A 20,990-nucleotide genomic window follows, 5' to 3' on the forward strand; every position below is an offset into this window, starting at 1 on the left:
GCATGTTTTCCAAATCAATAACTTCTAGGTCAGGTCTACATTTTGTACAAAGTGTATCGGAGAAGCATAATAATATACCACCCCGAAACAAGCCCTGTCCCTCCTGTGTGAACCCGTGATGATACGGGGTAAAATAGGTCTTCAGCAACCCATACTTGCCTAAAAAGGCGACTATGCTAATTGTAAGAGGCGACTAACGGGATAGGGTGGTCAGGCTGGCTGATTTGGTTGATGCATGAAATCGATCCCAATTGTGTGGGTCGATGCTCATGATATTAATCACTGGATTGTCTGGTCCAGACTCGATTATTGACAGACCGCTGTCATATATCTGGAATAATGCTGAGTGCGGCGTTCAACAACAAACAATAAAACAAACAAACAATTATAAATTATTCCAGGTAGCGTAGCCTTTTGTAGGCTGCAAGACTATGTTTATTATGAGTGTAATACGGTTTGGAGCCGACAGGCGAGTGGTACACAATCACACAGAGGTACATGGAACCCTATTCCCCGAAGGATAGCCTACAAAGAATTAATCTAACGGACATGTTGATCATTTTCACAAACAAATGGATGCGAAGCGTTTGTTTGGCAACATGGAGGTTGAACTCCGGGGAACAAATTGTTTATATATAGACTCTCTGCATCTAAAGTCAGTGTTAATATTCATTACACGATACTGTTGCGTTGTTATATATTTTTCAGCTGTATCAAAACGTCATTCAGTCAGACAAGAATTCATAGTCCACTTCTCCTATTCATGGACAAGGAAGGAAGGTCACTGATGTTGTCATGCAGGGTACCGTTACAAATACGTGGCATTCCCGTGTACAGTTATTGTTAAAAGTAATGCATGGCTTTAATGAATCACTTTCACGTTAAGATCTGTTGAAGTTAACAAGAAGGACTATAATCCTTTAAAGTCCAATACTAGTATACAGGATGTGCACAAAACGCGGCGTCATTTCCCTACACGATGATGACTCGTTGTCTACAGTTAGAAGAACTTGTATTACCGTGGGTTTCTGACGGTATGGGGCGGTCGGGTAGCCTAGTGGTTTAAGCGTTCGATCGTCCCGGGTACGATTCCGACATGGGTAATGTGTGAAGCCAATTTCTGGTGTCCCCCGCTGTGATATTGCTGGCGTAAAACCACACTCACTTACTCACTGACTCTGACGGTAGAGTTGGCTTATTTGGGACATACAATTAACATTGTACTTCCTCATTAAAGAGTATCAAGCAAACCATTGATTTTAAACCATGTCTTGTGTCGTAACAGAGGTTCTGCTAAAATGTTGCATCAATTGCTGTCGTATTTTTACATTGTATTCTTCGTAAGTTGACTGTAATTGAAGGTTCACTTCCATGCTTTGTCACTTAGAGTTGGTTATAACTTGCCAATGGAGTTCAATGGAGTTTATCACTACTGGGACACACTGTCATATCAACTATGTCATGATCTTGGACGGAAGTGATGATAGTCGACGGAAGTCAATTTCCGTTCCATATCGAGGCTGTAGGTCTGCCTCAATCCTCCATCAGGACATTATATAGATGTGTGGTGGTGGCCATGCTGTTTATTATCGTGCTACTTGGGATTGTCTCCGAGGCAGTGGCAGGTGATTACTTTGAATGTTTTGTTTCTCTATATATGAATGTAAGTGATATGCACGCTTCTCCAGATTCTCGTTGCTTTCCCATTGTTTGTTTCCCAAAGGAGGCTCGGGATAGATCCATAAGTGTATGTGTAACGTCTTTTTTTGTCCAAGTCTTTTATTCATGGTGCATGACTTACTCGGAATGAAAGAGTTCCATCAGTAACTTTTGGAATGGTGGTACGAGTCCATGGAGCGAAGGGTGTTAAGTTATTGACAGAGAGGAAGTTTAATGTGTCATGCAGCATGGATCTGAAAGCGGACAAGTGATGGATGTGTGTGTGGGTGGGAAGGGGGGGGGGGGAGGGGGGGGAGAGATAGGGGTGATGGGCTGATCATGAGTCGTATGAGGGTGAGCTTTAGGGGTGAGGATTGTGGGTGTGGGTATGGGGTGAGGGTTGGGGGTGAGGTTGGGAGATGTAGGTTGGAGGTGAGGGTTTTGGGTGAGGGTTGGGGTGACGTTGGGGGTGAAGGTTGGGGGTGTGAGTTGGGGTTGAGGTTTGGGGCTTAGGGCCTTGGCATTTGTTAGAGACAGGATATAAACCATACCCCAATTCCCCAAACCCCTAGAATATTGAATGGTTGCTTCCTTACGCCGCTAATGTCGGTACACGAACAGCAGTAATACATGTTGGTAAATGTGAATTTCTTCCTATTACCGATAACACAAGATGAGGTCAACTGGTTTTACAAGCATGTCATGTTTTCCTGTGTAGAGTTACCAAGTATTTTTTCGTGATAATGTAGTGTTGTTTTGCCTGTGTAACTAAGGAGATATGTCACTTTCAATAAGATTTGTTTAAGTAGGAATTTAAGAGTTGAAGATATTGTATATAATGGTTTTGTGAGAAAAAATATACTTTTGTATTACTTTACGACTTACTTTACAAGGAGACCTAACACGACCTTAGCAAAGATTAATCAAACACAGGACTTTATTCGGGGACACTAACACAAACGGTTCCTAAGATGACCCAGATACAATAATCACTCTCAACACAATATTTCACCAGTCACTGACACAACAGGGTATACTATGATGTAATGCGACTGTAAAATAAAGGTTTCTCTTCTCACGTTTACCGATTGTCCACTTTAGAATTAAAATGAAATAAACAAGTGACACATCAAACCAAGATTGCTACATTGCAGTCATTAAAAATAATAACTTCCTCTCATGTGAAAGACAAAACTACGAAAGCCCAAGAGCGCGAGGATGGGAAAATATCCCCCCATAGAATACTATTGTTTAACACTTAACCCTTTTGATTCGAAACCTACTTGCATAAAACCAATTGGCCAGGACACTTTTCACTCGCTATCCTATTCCTATGTCGTATATATAATAAACAAGGGAATGAAATGAGAGAACGCCACTATACTGTCTTATGTGCTTGATTAGTCACAATGTATATCGGGGACACGGGTGGCCCAGTCGTCTAAGGTGCCGCGATTCGCTGTGCAGAGTTGCGTCCCTTGGGCACGCCAGAAACCTATGGTTGTGGGTTCGAATCCCGGTTCGCCCCGATTATGTTTCTAGGTTTGTCAGCACCATACCCGTGCTCGTGGGTTTCATCGAAGTGGTAAACGTCTGAGACCTCCATCACTTCGGGATTCCTCCCACATTAAGCTGACACGCCGTGATATGACTGGAATAATTTTAAAAGCGGCGTAAAACCCAACTCACTCACTCACTCACAATGTATATCACCAGATGACGTGGCGAGATTGTTTTTTAAAGACGTAAACACGCATCCACAGCATTACATCCTTGTATTATCACATAACCTCATGGGGATTCCGGGTTGGACCCAGTTCCCAGCAACTTATGCCTATCTTTGGAGGCGACTAAATAGAGTGGTCAGACTCGGTGACGTTGCTCATAGTATCAATCACTGGTTAACAGACTATGATGGTTGAGGCATTGTCATGAACATTCACCCGATGTACTTACAGTGAAATGAGTGAGTGCGTGAGTATGGTTTTCTAGCAATATTCCAGCAAAATCACGGCGGTGGACACCAGAAATGGGCTTCACACATTGTACCCATATCGGGATTCGAACCCGGGTTTTCGGCGTGACTAGCAAACGCTTTAACCACCAGGCTACCCGACCGCCCCTACAGTGAAATGAAGTTCAACGTTGCGTCCAAGATTATTGCACTATATAGCGTCGTGCATGTACGTGTGTGTGTGTGTGTGTGTGTGTGTGTGTGTGTGTGTGTGTGTGTGTGTGTGTGTGTGTGTGTGTGTGTCTGCTTGTACTAGTCCGGACTGATGCCGATTTTATAGTACTAGCCCACTGAGATACCATGCCGCAGTTAAACATGAATACCCCACTCAGACACAGTATACTGACTCCGAGCCGACCACTCCTTGTTTCATCCCCTTAATGCCGAGCGCTAGACAAGGTAACAACAAGTACCATCTTTTAACGTCTTTTGGTATGACGCGGTCGGGGATGGAACTCCGGGCCTTCCGCTCTCGGGGCGGACGCTCTACCACCAGATCACGCAGGCGGTTGTACTTAAAGAGCAACAGACAATGAGTGACAGTCTTATTAGAAACGAAGTATATGTTTTGAACATAACACTAGTATTTATCATGCGTATTGTGTTCCTTATTCATTTCATCAGTATTGTAGTACCGTTAAAGTATCTGACGGAGATATCTGGTTTGAGACAATTTACACGAAGATGACGACGTGACTCCCGGGAATAGGGTATGCAATTGAAACGTTGAAACGATATTCAGAAGTGGGCGACCCGGGTTAGAATACATCCCCCACATTACAGGCCAGTGGATAAAGTGACTGGGATGTACAGGCTTGGTGACTTGGTTGCTGGTCATCGTACCCCGACGGTGAGGGACGGTGTTCATAATATCAGCCACTGGTTGTCTGGTCCAGTTTCCAGTATTTACCAGTTGTCGTGATATGACTTGGGCATTGGTGAGTGCTATGTTAATCACACCCGTCCAGCCCCTCTATTGTGTTTAGGATAGTCCGATTGAACGGCAATGCCCCTGATTATCGGATCAGCTGTTAAGTAGGAACAGATAACTTACAAAACGGAAAAGGAGACACTTTCGTTTGGTTCCGACAGACTGCTATATTTATGGTCATGTGAAACCGGAAAAGGGTACGTGCATTCCTATTTAAACTTATTTCACAGGCAAAGTAATTTGTTTGTCTGGAAAGCAAACTTTTTATGCAGACACTGGTAATGGGGGCCTGCTTACAGCGACTGTATTCATGTTTTCTCATGGTAGTATTGACATCCCGTGTGCCCCAGCCAGACTGCAACTGTTTATATGACATTGTTCTTCTGATGGTAATATCGACATCCCCTGTGACCCAGCCAGACTGGGCAACCTTATATATGTTCTTCTGGTGGTATTGTAGACATCCCCTGTGACCCAGCCAGACTGCAACTGTTTATATGTTCTTCTGATGGTATTGTAGACATCCCGTGTGCCCCAGCCAGACTGCAACTGTTTATATGTTCTTCTGGTGGTATTGTAGACATCCCCTGTGCCCCAGCCAGACTGCAACTGTTTATATGTTCTTCTGATGGTAATATCGACATCATCTGTGACCCAGCCATATCGGGCAACTGTATATATGTTCTTCTGGTGGTATTGTAGACTAGACATCCCGTGTGCCCCAGCCAGACTGCAACTGTTTATACGTTCTTCTGATGGTATTGTGGACACCTCGTGTGCCCAAGCCAGACTGCAACTGTATATATGTTCTTCTGGTGGTATTGTAGACACCCCGTGTGCCCGAGACAGACTGGGCAACTGTATATATGTTCTTCTGGTGGTATTCTAGACACCACAAGTGCCCGAGACAGACTGGGCAACTGTATATTTGATCTAATGATGGTATTGTGGACACCTCGTGTGCCCGAGACAGACTAGGCAACTGTATATATGTTCTTCTGGTGGTATTGCAGACACCTCGTGTGCCAGGGACAGCCTGGGCAACTACTGGTTCGGACCGTCCTGTAGATTCTTGTGTCACTGCTTCGACAGAAGACAGTGTGACATCACAACAGGGAGATGTTCTTCGTTCGGATGTGAAAGGGGATACTTTGGTCCCGGATGCCAGTACTGTAAGTTGATTACTAGAGTTTGTTCTAGTTTTTCATGACTACTTTGAATAACACTCGACAGTGAAGTGACTTGGCACTCGGAATGAGAAGTATTTGCCCTGGCGCGTCGTCCGTCGTCCATACATCATGTACGGTTACAGTTCCTCACTTCAACCATTGCCGACTACCCATTTACTACATCCTGTATAAATTAGACAGTGTGTATGCAGTAAGTAGTAAAAGCAATTATAAAATATAACTCTTAAGCTTTACGTTTCAAACGCCACTATGCACCAAATTTCCATATATTCGTGACACATTTCCTTATATCTCCCCTGCCAACGCCCATTGTGGTATGTACCATTCCGAAATTGAAGATCTGGAAAGAAAGTTGAAGCGCTATAAGGTAGTGTGTAACTTTATGACTATTTTTAAATGACTACTGTTGACATTTGACCTGCAGCAGTCACGTTCCCCTCTCAGGGCCATATTGAGCATGTTGACAGTTGAATCAATTAAACAGTAGAATATTAATGTAGCAACGTACGGTATATTTAATCACCTTTATCACATTACGATCTGAAAAGGTAAATAATCATGTATACTCTATAGGATCCTGGCTGCTAATATTACAGAATAGCTCATCTGAGCTACGAAACCGGTGGCGCTTAGTTTGTTTCGTGTGTTTCATATGTTAGACTGGGCAGAATCTTGAAAAGTGAACATATTAAAAGTAATAGAGGCATTTCATAGTACATTACAACCATAATAGTATGATAAAGTTTTGTCAGGCATGTAAATAAGTCTCCCTTTGCATTGGACGCAGTTGGTGATCTAGTTACCCAAAATGGTGGCCATCTTGATTTCTTGACATATTAATGGTAATGTATGGTTTCAATAGATTCCGTGTACCTTAAAACATACAGAGACATGTTTTATTTCTGGTCCCACTATGGTTAGAACCAAAGATGTGACAAAACTGGATTTTTCATGTTTAGGGGGCGGCCATTGTTGAATTTATCAAATGTGGGAGTTAACTTTTGAAAATACAGCCGGGCAAACCACCTAAAATGAATTTAGAGCACACAATGCGCCTAGAAACGTTGTCTGCTAGCCGTAAACATGAAATACCTCTACCATTAACATTTACTGAAAGTTTACCTAGTTTATTTTGACAGTTTACCAAACATGCTGATCTCATAGATAGGACTTTGAGATATGTACCAGTGGTGTCCTCGCCCAGAAACGATCCGGGGTCTTCATTTGTTAGGAATTGAATGTTTCTTAATTACCTCAGATTTGCTATCATTATAGGTATATAGTTGTAACGAAATTGCAAAGGAAATCACACTTTACATCATTTGAGTGTGATAGCAATATATGATGCATACTGAACTTCATAAGAATCGCAGATATAATATACTAGCCACATAAAGAAACTGTGCGCGGAGAAAATATAGATATAAGGGCACACCGTCCACATATGAAATATAGGTTTGAACACAGCAATTATTGGAGACATTCAAACGCTCATACACGTGCCATGCGATATGACGTCATTGATGTGGGCCTATGGACGTGCAATGTGTTACTGCACGTGCATGCTGTGCAGCTGTACACATCATGTGCAACTCAAAATTCGCTGTCACTTTGGAAAGCATGATCTGTGGTCATTCAAAAATTCAAAACTTCTCAGGCGCAGACACAAGCATATCACAAGCAAATCATGCCAAGATTGACAGCTGCACAGCGTCATGAAGCCATTGGAATGATCCGAGCGGGAATGAGGCAACAACAGGTGGCAACACATTTCCAATGCCATCGTAACACGATATCGGCATTGGTGAGACGTTATCAGAACACAAATGACGTTGCCGACCACCCACGTTCAGGACGTCCCCGAGTAACGACGCCAAGACATGACAGATGGATTCGAGTTACAGATCTCCGACACAGGTTCCAAACGGCAGTAACGACGTCCCAGACAATTCCTGGACTGCGCCGTATCCATCCCAACACTGTCAGGAATCGTTTACGTCAGTACGGGATTCGACCACGACGCCCTGCCATACGTCCCATCCTGACACACCGTCATCGCGTCAACCGTCTAAGATAGTGTCGAAATCATGTTTGCCAACCTCGAATATGGTGGAGAAATGTTGTCTTTACAGATGAATCAAGGTTCAACATTTCCCACAGTGACGGGCGCCAACGTGTCTACCGGCGTTTGGCTGAACGTTATGCACGCAACTGTATTGTGGAGAGGAATCGTTTTGGAGGTGGCTCTGTGATGATTTGGGGTGGGATAACAGCACGGCACCGAACCCCTTTGGTGGTTGTTCAGGGCAATCTCACCGGTGTTGGCTACAGAGATCAGATTCTGAGGCCTGTGGTTATTCCTTTCCTGCAACGTCATGGCCCCGGATTGACATTTCAACAGGACAACGCTCGTCCTCACACGGCGAGGGTCGCAATGGATTTCCTTCACCATAACAGTGTCATGTTACTGCCATGGCCTGCAAATTCTCCAGATCTCTCTTCCCCAATAGAGCATTTTTGGGATGAAATGGAGCGCCGTTTGCGTCGTCTTCCACATCCCCTAGATAACGTCCGTGACTTTGCACAGGATTTGAGGAGGATATGGCAGGTCATTCCCCAGGCCTTCCATGCCCATTTGGTGGACTCCATGCGTCGCCGATGCACTGCTGTGATTCACGCACCGGGTGGTCATACCCGTTATTGACTTTGTGACTTTGTCGTTTGACCCCCTACTCCATTTTGATCTTCTGACGTCATCGTAACAGATGTTGTTCAGGTCCCATTAACATTTTCTAATGGTCCGATCATTCAGCTGCTACAGCGTCTGCATCATTTTGTTCTTGCTGTGTTGTATTTCAATCCAGAATATATTTTCTCCGTGCACAGTTTCTTTATGTGGCTAGTATACATTTATACCGCTTTGTTTATTTGAGCACGATTTGTTATCCTTGCCACTTGAAATGTTTTAATAAACAAAGGAAGCTTATGGGAAAACAAGCCATTCCGCCGATAAGGAATATTAACGGTAATGACAAATGTTGAAAAGTGGGCTTTTCAAGAAATATCCATTTTGCATGCGATAAACATCGTCATTGAGTTTTGCTCACGTGGTTACAATTGGGGTAAGAATCGGCAGTAACTGCGAGCGGTTATATTTAGTAGTGCACCTGGTTACCAGCGCTTTATATACAACTGCACGTTTCTTTCAGTTCGCTCTTGTAAAGAACGTAGGCTGCAAACGCTGCTGAATAAAGACACCTGACTGCCGAAGCCTACCCGGATAGTAATCACCTGATCCAAACTAAATGATGATGTTTCACGTCACTGATTTGATCCTCAATCTACATTATGCATTATTCACGAGAAACTGAGGCCAGATTGTTTTTGGGTGTACAACGAAATAACCATAAAAGTTCCCTCTAACGAGATTTTTCAGGGGCTTTTGAGATTTAATGGCGTCGGTAGGTGGATATAAGAAAACGTGCGGTCTCACGTAAATGCTAATTGACACCAGTGTTAAATTTCAGTATTTGTTTCGTTTTTCAAGAGTTCAAAATGCACTCTAGACAGCGCTTTTTCCTCAGTCGATGACATGTATGGGGGATTTGTTTTTTTATCAGAATTATTTTTACTATCAGAAAATTATCAAGTAATGCTGATATTACTTTGTTGCCAACTTTCGATTTTTAACGTCGGCGGATTCGCAAACAGGAAAAAGGTCTTATGGTCAAGCATAAATTGTGGCTTGTTTGGTGATACATAGACTGATTAAACAATATAGATTTGATCAAATAGGCCTGACAATTAACTGATTCAGCATTTTACCATACTCAGAAGGCCTTACAAACAATTGATTCAATGCTTTACCATGTTCAGAAGACCTAACAAATAAGGCCTAACAAATAACTGATTCAATATTTTACCACAGTCAGAATGCCTGGCAAATGACTGATTCAGTGCTATGCCATGTTCGTTAAGCCTTACTAAGAGCCATTTAGGCGCTACGTCATGTACAGAAGGTCTTAACAATGACCGATGCGGCATTATATGTTCGGAAGGCCTTACAAATCACTGATTCAGACGCATTCAACGCATTGTGTCCGTATTTAGGATTGTATGATGCTTGTTCCAATGAAGCTATAGTGTATATGTACACATTTATTGTACAATATCCTCAACAACCCTTCAGATTTGATTCACGTGTTGCAGTCTCCATTGCCTACCAACAACAAACAACACATTCCGGTAGTTCGAGTTCGTCTTCTGCTGTCGACGGTTATATGTCGACCTACTCTTTGACACGAACTACCCTGAACCCCACATGGAGCGTGGAGTTACAACATCCGGCCTGGATAGTCTGGGTTGATGTCCTTGTGCCAGCGAATCACGGTAGTGTATCTCATTTCTATGTCAATATACCGCGAATACCGCAAATAGAAAACCAAATATGATGTTGCCATGATAATGTTAAGAACTTGTTCAGGTACACTCATTTGCGGAGTAAGCTTACAATATCTTATCATTAGAGGACGTGGCCCATATGTAAATTGAATACAAATCCCGCCCGTGTTGTAATAAACATTCCGCTTAGTATCTAAAATAAACCTACATGTATGTATTTTACTCGTCAATGTGTTTTCTTATCATGACAATACCAAAACTATTACCTTTAACAGTAAAGTCAGCTACCATGGTTTTGTCCGCCATTCCTGTAATAAGAGAGCACATCTCCATGGTTACAGGAACGCGGGCAATAGCAATGACAACAACAAACAGAGACACGACCATGCCGTGTGACGCTACGAACGCTTGGATCACGACTACGACGTTGAGGATGACGTGTATGAACGTCGTCAACGCCACCACCATCACACTTGTCGGCACAAACACGACGGAGTCCCAACTGGGGTTGACAGAAGTGTACGTTTACGGAGGTAAGGTCATGGGATTTTTAACTTCGATACATTTAGAAAATAACGACGTTTGACTATAAGAGATATAACTTCAAAGTGAGCTCTCAAAGTTTATTGGTCCACAGGATGAAATCTAAAAGTTTAGTGATTATGTATGTTTGTTAAACCTGTTGAACTAAGTAATATGGGACAAAGATATTGATGAGATGCCGCCATGCGTTTACCAAGTCTTGTCTGTTATGCCTTCAGAAATAACTGTACACCCTCACCTCATGCGAAAACTATACTACTCCAAATCCCAGTTGGGGTATTATCTTTCACACGTTTCTTTCAACGTAAATGTGAGTGAGTGAGTGAGTGAGTGAGTGAGTTGGGTTTAACGCCGCTTTTAACAATATTCCAGTTATATCGCGGCGTGTCAGCTTAATGTGGGAGGAAAGCCCGAAGTGATGCAGGTCTTAGACGTTTACCACTTCGGTGAAACCAACGAGCACGGGTATGGTGCTGACAAACCTAGAAACAAAATTTGGGCGAACCGGGATTCGAACCCAAAATCATAGGTTTCTGGCGTGCCCAAGGGACGCAACTCTACACAGCGAATCGCGGCGCTTAAGACGACTGGGCCACCCGTGCCCCCTCAACGTAATAACACGGATGTGGATATCTGCATATTGGTAATGAAGCGACACGTGACCGATACTTCATAACAGATGGAGGATGTCCACCTAATATTTCACGTCCCTAAGTCAATACATGTATATGTGCAACCTTTTTATCTAAGGCAACCTTTGGTATAGTTTGCTTTCTTGTCAGTGACCTTCGGGGGCTGAGATGTTTACTATCCTGCTCTGATGGCTTTCTAAACACATATACTAGTAGTCATACAGAAACATTAGTAGTAGTTATTAACATGACATAAAACATAAATAGCGATAGATATTAAAGGGATGAACTTGTATTTATTTGGATGTACAAAGATTTTTGTTCAAGACATTTTTTCCATAAATTATCATATTTCCACATACAAGTAAAAAGTGAAAATCATCTTCGACGTCATTTAAGGAACATTGTCTACATAAAGATTTTGATATTATTTTTTTTTGTGCCTGCCAACCCCAACCGTTAACCTGTGTGAGCTGCATCTACATTGTGGTAAACCTTCTTTTATACTCTTCAAAAAAAGAAACGCAAAGCCAGATTTGTGTGAGGTAGGGAAATACATTTTGACGAGCAACCGTACAAGGTATTGGGCAAAAATGTCGTTGAAAGAACACTTGGTGATTGTAGTCATCTCAGTAATCGGTACATAGGAAAAGTCCAAGGTTAAGGTCAGCTACCATCAACAACACGTATGTCCACCGTTGGAATCGATAGCGGCCTGACATCTCTTGCCCATGGTAGAGACGAGTATGAGAATCACATCCTGGGGAATGGTAGCCCACTCGGCCTGCAACGCAAAAGCCAACTGCTGACGACGCCTGGGGTTGTGGTTGACGTCTGCGTAGCCGTCTATCCAATTCATCCCACAGGTGTTGTATAGGGTTTAAATCCGGGGATCTGTTGTTGTGTAGACAGGCTCTTGTGATCCGTGCTGTATGCGGTCGAGCGTTGTCCTGTTGGAATACACAGCTGCTGGCTGCAATTGAGAGGGCGTGTGGTAGGAGAATTTCGTTGATGTGTCGTTGAGCCGTAAGATTGCCCTGGATATTGACTAAACGTGTCCTGCCATGATGAGATAGGCGCCCACATCATAACGCTACCACCACCAAACCTGTCCACTTCCTGTACGCAGTTTCCGGCGTAACGTTCTCCCCGACGTCTGTTGACCCGATCACGTGTTGACCCATGCTGTTGAAACCGATCCCATAGCCTTGTGATGATGCTGGGCGCTACATTGAAAACCCTGGCTACAGCTGATCGGGATTACCCTGCCTGCAAGCGGCCTATGACGTTGTTTCTTTGCACTTCTGTTAATCTTGGCATGTTGTTGAACTGTCACTGTTCGATTGACGCAGATGCCAGGCAATCAAACGCCCTCCACATTAATACCGTTCATAGTGCTTGTTGCACGTGCAGTACGAGCAGCTCCATGGCCCTTTTGTTAATATACTGGGTGCGTTTTTCCGGATCGAACGTGTTTCCCGACTAATGGTTTGTATGTCCTTGTTGTGATCATTTTGATCCGGGAAATTTGTCACTGACACTACATTTACTCTTCATTTCGCACCTCTTGGTCCGATAATTTTGCTTTTATATCCAAAAATATCCGTATTGCGTTTCTTGTTTTAAAGAGTATAGTTACATCAGTTGAATAATTTTCTGCGGATATTTGCCTTTTAATATATCTATTATATTGGCTTTTGCTAGAAACATCTACAATAGATCTCCATGTTTGAAAGTACATGTCAAAAAGCATGTCCTATTTTCGATATGAATATGGAATGATTCGCTAAGAAACATTGGTTGTCCCAAATGTAACCATACCCACATTTATGGAGTAGACATTTAGCACTGTATGCCGAATTCTTATCTCCACTTTTTTCATACAATAACATCATATTATAACATTTTTTAGGGAATCTTCTTTCATGCATTTTTAATACTTTTAAACAAAATGTTATGATTTTTATATAGTGATATGTATACAAGGGCATGCGACGACACTCACCATAAACCATTGCGATAGAAGTATTACGTTTAACACCAAGACATCTTTTTCAAGCATATAAATATACGGATTCAATTGCTTTAGCCTCTGCAAGATATTTATATGAGGTTTATGTTTGGAAGTAATTCACCAAATGTACCACTTTTCATTTTTTTGAAAGCGTATTTCCTTTGCTAAATACAACATTGTTTGTCTTATCCAAGTTAACATTAAGTTTCCACGCATCACTGTACAATTCTCGCTGATTTATCAAAGTTTGTAAACATTTTACAGTACTTGAGAACGTGATTATATCATTTGCAAATAGTAACATCAATATCCATAAGTTCAGGATGTATTTATATACCATAATCATAATTTCTTTTGATTTGGGCTGCAAGCTCATTCATAAAAAAAAGCAAAAAACAGAACTAAAAAGGGCTTAATACACACCCTTGGCGCACACCAGATAAAACAATCTGAATACATGTAGTTTTGGTAAACACATGATTTAATTTCCTTTGAACTTCGTTCGTAGTAGAAGTAGTAGCAGCAGCAGCAGCAGCAGCAGCAGCAGTAGTAGTAGTAACAATAGTTCGTTGGATGGTTGTTTAACACTCAGCAATATTCCAGCTATATGACGGCTATATATAGGTCTGTAAATAATCCAGTAAATCCAGTGATTGATGTCATGAGCATCGATCCACGCAAGTGGGATCGATGACATACATCAACCAAGTCACCGAGCCTGACCACCCGATCCTGTTAGTCGCCTATTACGACACGCATAGGCGTCTTTTGCGGCAAGTATGGGTTGCTGAAGACCTATTCTAACCCGGATCTTCACCGGTCAGTAGCAGTTGCAGTAGCAGCAGTAGCTGTAGTAGCAGCAGCAGGAGGTGGAGGAGCTGGGAGTGGTAGAAGTAGTATTGAGGGTGGTGGTAGTGGTAGTGTAAGTGGTAGCAGCAGTAGCAGTACATGTACTAGTATTCCAACCCTCAATACTAGTAGTATTAGTGCTGGTGGTAGTGGTAGTAGAGGCAGTAGTAGTAGTAGTAGTAGTAGTAGTAGTAGCAGCAGTAGTAGTAGTAGTAGTAGTAGTAGTACTAGTAGTAGTAGTAGTAGTAGTAGTAGTAGTAGTAGTAGTAGTAGTAGTAGTAGTCTAAACATGAATCACAATCAGGGCGAATCCCAAGTTTGTTGTTATCACTAAAACACTTGCTATATAATCTTTTCAGGCAGAAACATCGCACTACGGGGAGACACGTCACAATCTTCAGTATATGATATTTATAATTCGTCTCTTGCGGTGGACGGCGGCATATCTACCAGATTCTTAGATAGATCGTGTACCCACACGGCCGTTACATCGTGTACAGGGACTGGGACAACAGACCCTAACTGGCTGGTGCGGCTTGGACAGGACTACCAGATGTACAGAGTAGACGTGTACAATAGGGGAACAAGTAAGTGACTTGGACTGAAGTGAGTGGACTGAAGGTTTGGAGATTTTTAGGAAGTAATTATTTTAGGTACTTGAAAAGCCTTAGATCCAAATTTATTTCTTTTAGAAGACGAAGATAAACACAGTACACTTCAGACAGTGTAAAAACATTCTTGGGTCACTGACTTGCTCATGGTTAGATTTTCTTGTCAAGTTTAGTCATTCTTATACATGTACTTGCACATGCCAGAAGCCAAACCTTGCAAGTGTCACAAAGGAAAAAGACTACTTATTAGCATTTCAATATTTCTGATCATTTATCTGATAAACTGAAAACGCATCATGTTTTTCTCCTGATTCACACATGAATATGTATGTAAATTATGCGTTTCTGAAGCTGGAGAGCGCCTCAATAACTTTCGCATCCGTTTGGGGAAAGCTGGCATAAGTGGATTAAAACGGGTGTACCAAGACACGGCAGGCACAGCGGCGGAAGTGACGTCAGTGCAGATGCCAGCCAGTCGAACGGCCAACAGACTTGAGGTGACCTTGAGCGGAGACTGCAAGATATTGACGCTATGCGAGGTGCAGGTGTTCGGAGGTGAGAGTTTGATCATTTTCCCAGATCTCAAATTAGTACACAATATGTCCATCAGATGAAAGTAGAAAAGGGCATTGATTTTCCTATATTTTACCACGTTTAACTCCCGGGCTGGGATACAGGGTATTTCTAATGACATAGACTTATTAGAATCGCCCCACGTTAGGAATACGTGACGTCGAGGTTCAGGTTCGAATGAAGTTAAGAAGATGAAAAACATCTTCCAGGTTGCCGTATTGGAGAAGTAGAAAAAGATTAATTCATGATACATAACTACATATTGGCTTCCAATTATGCCGTAGGTCGCGATATAAAAAAAACGTAGTATTTGGCCAGAATAGATTGGGCCCAGAATATTTCTGCTAATCTCAGCGGCGATCAATTAATGAAATGGTCTATTTCAGATTGCCTTGACTACATATATGGCTTAGCATGCAACTTCGCCTGCAGTTGTCGTGATCGGGCGGAAGTGTGCAACAAGGTCGACGGAAGTTGCTTGTCAGGCTGCGTAGATGGTTTTACTGGAGTTGACTGTAAACAAGGTCTGTACTAACTTCAATTCTGTTGAATCACTCAGCAGTGAATGGGTACCCAGTAGGATTTAATGCTGATGTGACGCCCCTCATAATGCAACTTTAGTTGTCTATTCTCCAGGGAGCTGAGAATTATATCCCACTGCACACTGATCTGTTGACCGGGGTAATGATATTGCGCTGTGGCCATGTTTTAGGGTGTGAGTTTGGCGCAGTATTATTATGTGTACCGACTCAAATTGACCAGTGAGGATGCGGGGTAGGATAGGTCTTCAGCAACCCATGCTTGCCTTAAAGGGCGACTAACGGGATCGGATGGTCAGGCTCGTTGACTTGTTTGATGTCCTGTCATCGATCCAAATTGCGTGGGTCGATGCTCATGATATTATTCACTGGATTGTCATGGTCCAGGCTCGATTATTTACAGACCGCCATCATATAGCTTGACTATTGCTGAGTGCGGCGTTAAACAACAAACCAACCCAACCAACATCAATTCATTACAGATGGGTTTTGTTTGACTAAACACGATCAGATGACGCCATACGATGGAACCACAACACTTGTATGACTATTCAAATAAAATAATAGGAAATAATAATGAAATAATAAGAAAATTACTATAACGGACTTGACGAAGGTATACAACATAGTATCGTAGAATATGCGGGTCCGTGTGAACACAGGCCAAAGTTAGTGGCGGAGAGTAAATGGATTGGTGACCGTGTTTGGCAAACTTGACTCCTGAGAGTTTCTGGGGCTTCGGTCCTGCCCCACGCTGAAACACATGTTACAATATGTGTCTCACTCTTCAAAATATGCAAGCAGTGTATGGTACCCTGTAGGGTGAGATGGTAATGTGACTGTTAACCTTTTAGCGCCCCATAAGACACCCTAGGTTGTATACTCTACAGATAATTTCGTGCACGCAGATTAATTGACAGGGGTAAAATGTAACGCTTGGAGCATGCTTTAGGGTGTGGATTTGGCATATTATCAATATGCACGTTATTATTATCATTATTATTATTATTAATATTATTATTTCTAACACAATTATATCACAGCTGATAAAATAAGTAGTCCCTCATCCTAATGCTGCTGATGGTTTGTACGGTATGATAAGCCTTCAGTCCTCTGTGTTGCAGAATGCCCAGTAGGAAGGTACGGAAGGTACTGCAGCAACAACTGTAGCAGCAACTGTGTCGATGGTGACTGTCTTCACGTGGATGGCACGTGCAAGTGTGTGCCCGGATGGATGGGAGATAGATGCACAATCGGTGAGTTTTAACACCAATATTTTTTTACAAGAAGTATACCCTTCTAAGACCGACCGGATAAGGCTTCCGATGTAAAAACATTTGGATGTAGTATCATATTTACGTACAGAGTTACGTGAACTGCTGATTGACGGTGCGTCTTGGAAAGGTAGGCCTAAGACGGGATGAGGAGCAAGCAAATTTATCTGAGAGAGTATATTGATATTTTGGACCCCTCCCTTTAAAACATGCTTGATCCGCCCTTGCCGACGGGCTTTCCTCCCAAATTAAATGTTTCCACTGGGTTGGTTCCGGGGTAACATAAATGAACTTAATAGTCTATTAAATGGCGAAATAATGTCTCTTTCTGTGTCTACTTCTGTCAGGCTGTGAGCTTGGGACATATGGACATGAATGCAGCAACAGATGCTCAACGTGCAGAGACATCATGTGTCACCCTGGCAACGGCACGTGCATTATGGGATGTCAGCGGGGACGGACTGGAACTCAGTGTACAAAAGGTTGAAATTTCATCTGTCGTTAATAGACCTAGAATTGAAACACTATCATATAACAAGTTTAATATACCATATATAATCGAAGGATCGGCTGATACATCGTCATCCGGAGCCTCTGTGTTAGGCCAAGAAACATTAATATTATTTATTGTATTGTTTTAGACAATCTATCGATACAGTTTTGGTTGGATTTACTAAGTTAATGTATATTCTGCTAAAATTGAATTAATTAGCAAAACACATACTTTAGCTATGATAATAATTACATTATATATGATGTAAATATAGGACAAAATGTTATGTGGTGTTCTTTCAAGATATGAAGTCTAAGCGGGAAGTACATCATTATCTTATTATCTCATTAGCCTTTATCGGGCCTTAAGTGATTTACAAAAACGATAATATAAGTAGGCATGAATATGCATGTCAACAATTTCAACAATGAATGTTATCTAGAATGTGACACCGGTACTTTTGGCTGGGGCTGTAACGAGACATGCGCAGTGAATTGTGCCGAACAACGTTGCCATGGAGACACGGGCGATTGTGCCAGCTGTATTGACGGATGGGAGGGAACGATGTGCGACAGAGTCAAACGTAATATGAGTTTGTATTGATATATAGTTATTTGTAATGTTATCTGTACTAAGTCACTTATTAATAGTCTGCACTACTACGAAACGTAAATGTTTAATGCAGTTGATATTGGTAGTAGTTACAGTGTAGTGGTCATAGAGCAGTAGTAGCATCTCAATAATGGTGCTGATGCAGTAGATGGCATGTCGATAGTGACGGAGACATCACCACCACCACCACCACCACCATCATCATCATCATCATCATCATCATCATCATCATCATCGTCGTCGTCGTCGTCGTGGTCGTCGTCGTTATTATCAGTGTCGTCTTCGCCTTAATCATCGTCGTCATCATTCGTAGCAGTAGTAGTAGTAGTAGTAGTAGTAGTACAAGTAGTTATAATGTAATAATCATAACAGTTCAAGTCTGAGCGTGCTGGTCATTGAGTGTTGAGGTAACACAGTAGCCATCGTGAACCCCTATCTATTTCAGAGACAAATATGACGACAGTGGCCGTAGTTGTTGTCGTCGTTCTGCTGCTGTTGATTGCTGTTGCCGTCGTCGCCGTTGTTGTGTATCGAAGGAAGTGAGTATAGCGTAGATGGGCGTCCTTTATAACGAGTATCTTGTTACCATCATGAGTGAGTGAGTGAGTTGGGTATAACGCTGTTTAAACAGCATTCCAGTTATATAACGGCGTGTTAGCTTAATGTGGGAGGAAAGCCTGAAGTGAAGCAGGTCTGAGACGTTTTCCTTTGGTGAAACCCCACGAGCACAGGTATGGTGCTGACAATCCCAGAAACATGATCGGGGCGAACCGGGACTCGACCAGTCATTGGTCCCTGATCCAGATACAGCTCAGACATACATGAGGTGAGAGAGGATCCGGCTCAGACATACATGAGGTGAGAGGAGATCTGGCTCAGACATACATGAGGTGAGAGGAGATCCGGCTGAGACACACATGAGGTGAGAGGAGATCCGGCTCAGACACACATGAGGTGAGAGGCGATCCGGCTCAGACATACATGAGGTGAGAGGAGATCCGGCTCAGACATACATGAGGTGAGAGGAGATCCAGCTCAGACATACATGAGGTGAGAGGCGATCCGGCTCAGACATACTTGAAGTGAGAGGAGATCCGGCTCAGACATACATGAGGTGAGAGGAGATCCGACTCAGAGATACATGAGGTGAGAAGAGATCCGGCTCAGAGATACATGAGGTGAGAGGAAAACCAGCTCAGACATACATGAGGTGAGAGGAGATCCGGTTCAGACATACATGAGGTGAGAGGAGATCCAGCTCAGACATACATGAGGAGAGAGGCGATCTGGCTCAGAGATACATGAGGTGAGAGGAGATCCGGCTCAGACATACATGAGGTGAGAGGAGATCCGGCTCAGACACACATGAGGTGAGAGGAGATCCGGCTCAGACATACATTAGGTGAGAGGAGATCCAGCTCAGACATACATGAGGAGAGAGGCGATCCGGCTCAGAGATACATGACGTGAGAGGAAATCCGGCTCAGACATACATGAGGTGAGAGGAGATCCGACTCAGAGATACATGAGGTGAGAGGAGATCCGGCTCAGACATACATGAGGTGAGAGGAAAAAACAGCTCAGACATACATGAGGTGAGAGGAGATCCGACTCAGACATACTTGAAGTGAGAGGAGATCCGGCTCAGACATACTTGAAGTGAGAGGAGATCCGGCTCAGACATACATGAAGTGAGATTAGATCCGGCTCAGACATACATGAGGTGAGAGGAGATCCGGCTCAGACATACATGATGTGAGAGGAGATCCAGCTCAGACATACATGAGGAGAGAGGCGATCCGGCTCAGAGATACATGAGGTGAGAGGAGATCCGGCTCAGACATACATGAGGTGAGAGGAGATCCGACTCAGACATACATGAGGTGAGAGGAGATCCGGCTCAGACATACATGAGGAGAGAGGAGATCCGGCTCAGACATACATGAGGAGAGAGGAGATCCAGCTCAGACATACATGAGGTGAGAGGAGATCCGGCTCAGACATACATGAGGTGAGAGGAGATCCGGCTCAGACATACATGAGGTGAGAGGACATCCGGCTCAGACATACATGAGGTGAGAGGACATCCGGCTCAGACATACATGAGGTGAGAGGAGATCCAGCTCAGACACACATGAATAACACAAACTTAACAGTTATGAATATTACAGTTGCTTGGTTAACGGGTGTTCCATTAAACTAAGCCATTGCATAGTAAGGGATGCATAACAATTCAAAGTCAAGAAAGCACAACATCAGCAAACACTGAAAATCAGGCGACTACTACAACAGTAAATTACAGTACAGTCAAGTCCCGTTAATCCGACATCGATGGTTGCATATGATTATGTCGGATTAACGAGTATGTCGGATTAACGAAATTAAGTAGTATCAACGTTCGTGATCGAAAATCGGATTAACGAGACTTGACTGTATATAAATTAATAGCACGGAATAACTCCGTGTCTAAGTAAATTTGGTTCAAGTCACTCCTAATCCTCTTTTTTGTCTGCCAACTTATATTTATGATATATACTACTCAAAAGAAGTTAAAGAACACCTGATTATTTCATATTACAAAAGGTCATCTGTCATGCACTACAGTTAATCTGCCCTGACAGATTAACCATAGCCACATGAAAGAATCGGGTGTTC

The 20,990-nt window shown here is 42.8% G+C and overlaps 1 protein-coding gene across 2 annotated transcripts in view; it reads left to right on the top strand.

The window, feature by feature from the left end:
• The first annotated feature begins 1,544 nt into the window (after window positions 1-1,544).
• Window positions 1,545-20,990, top strand: part of LOC139478577 (receptor-type tyrosine-protein phosphatase mu-like) — a 37,717-nt gene continuing 18,271 nt past the window's right edge. Inside the window, exons 1-11 of one of the 2 annotated variants that reach the window (XM_071261115.1) lie at window positions 1,545-1,625; window positions 5,618-5,776; window positions 10,004-10,183; window positions 10,537-10,728; window positions 14,593-14,820; window positions 15,196-15,399; window positions 15,804-15,941; window positions 17,081-17,212; window positions 17,578-17,712; window positions 18,166-18,306; window positions 18,781-18,874. In XM_071261115.1, the coding sequence (XP_071117216.1) occupies window positions 1,577-1,625; window positions 5,618-5,776; window positions 10,004-10,183; window positions 10,537-10,728; window positions 14,593-14,820; window positions 15,196-15,399; window positions 15,804-15,941; window positions 17,081-17,212; window positions 17,578-17,712; window positions 18,166-18,306; window positions 18,781-18,874 (1,652 nt within the window). In that variant the 5' untranslated portion in view covers window positions 1,545-1,576. Of the gene's footprint in view, window positions 1,664-5,617; window positions 5,777-10,003; window positions 10,184-10,536; window positions 10,729-14,592; window positions 14,821-15,195; window positions 15,400-15,803; window positions 15,942-17,080; window positions 17,213-17,577; window positions 17,713-18,165; window positions 18,307-18,780; window positions 18,875-20,990 lie in introns of both variants that reach the window. The other variant, XM_071261116.1, reaches the window with a different exon arrangement.

This window comes from Haliotis cracherodii, unplaced genomic scaffold (genome assembly GCF_022045235.1).
Source record: "Haliotis cracherodii isolate W230 unplaced genomic scaffold, xgHalCrac1.p SCAF_4, whole genome shotgun sequence".
In the NCBI taxonomy this organism is placed as follows: domain Eukaryota; kingdom Metazoa; phylum Mollusca; class Gastropoda; order Lepetellida; family Haliotidae; genus Haliotis; species Haliotis cracherodii.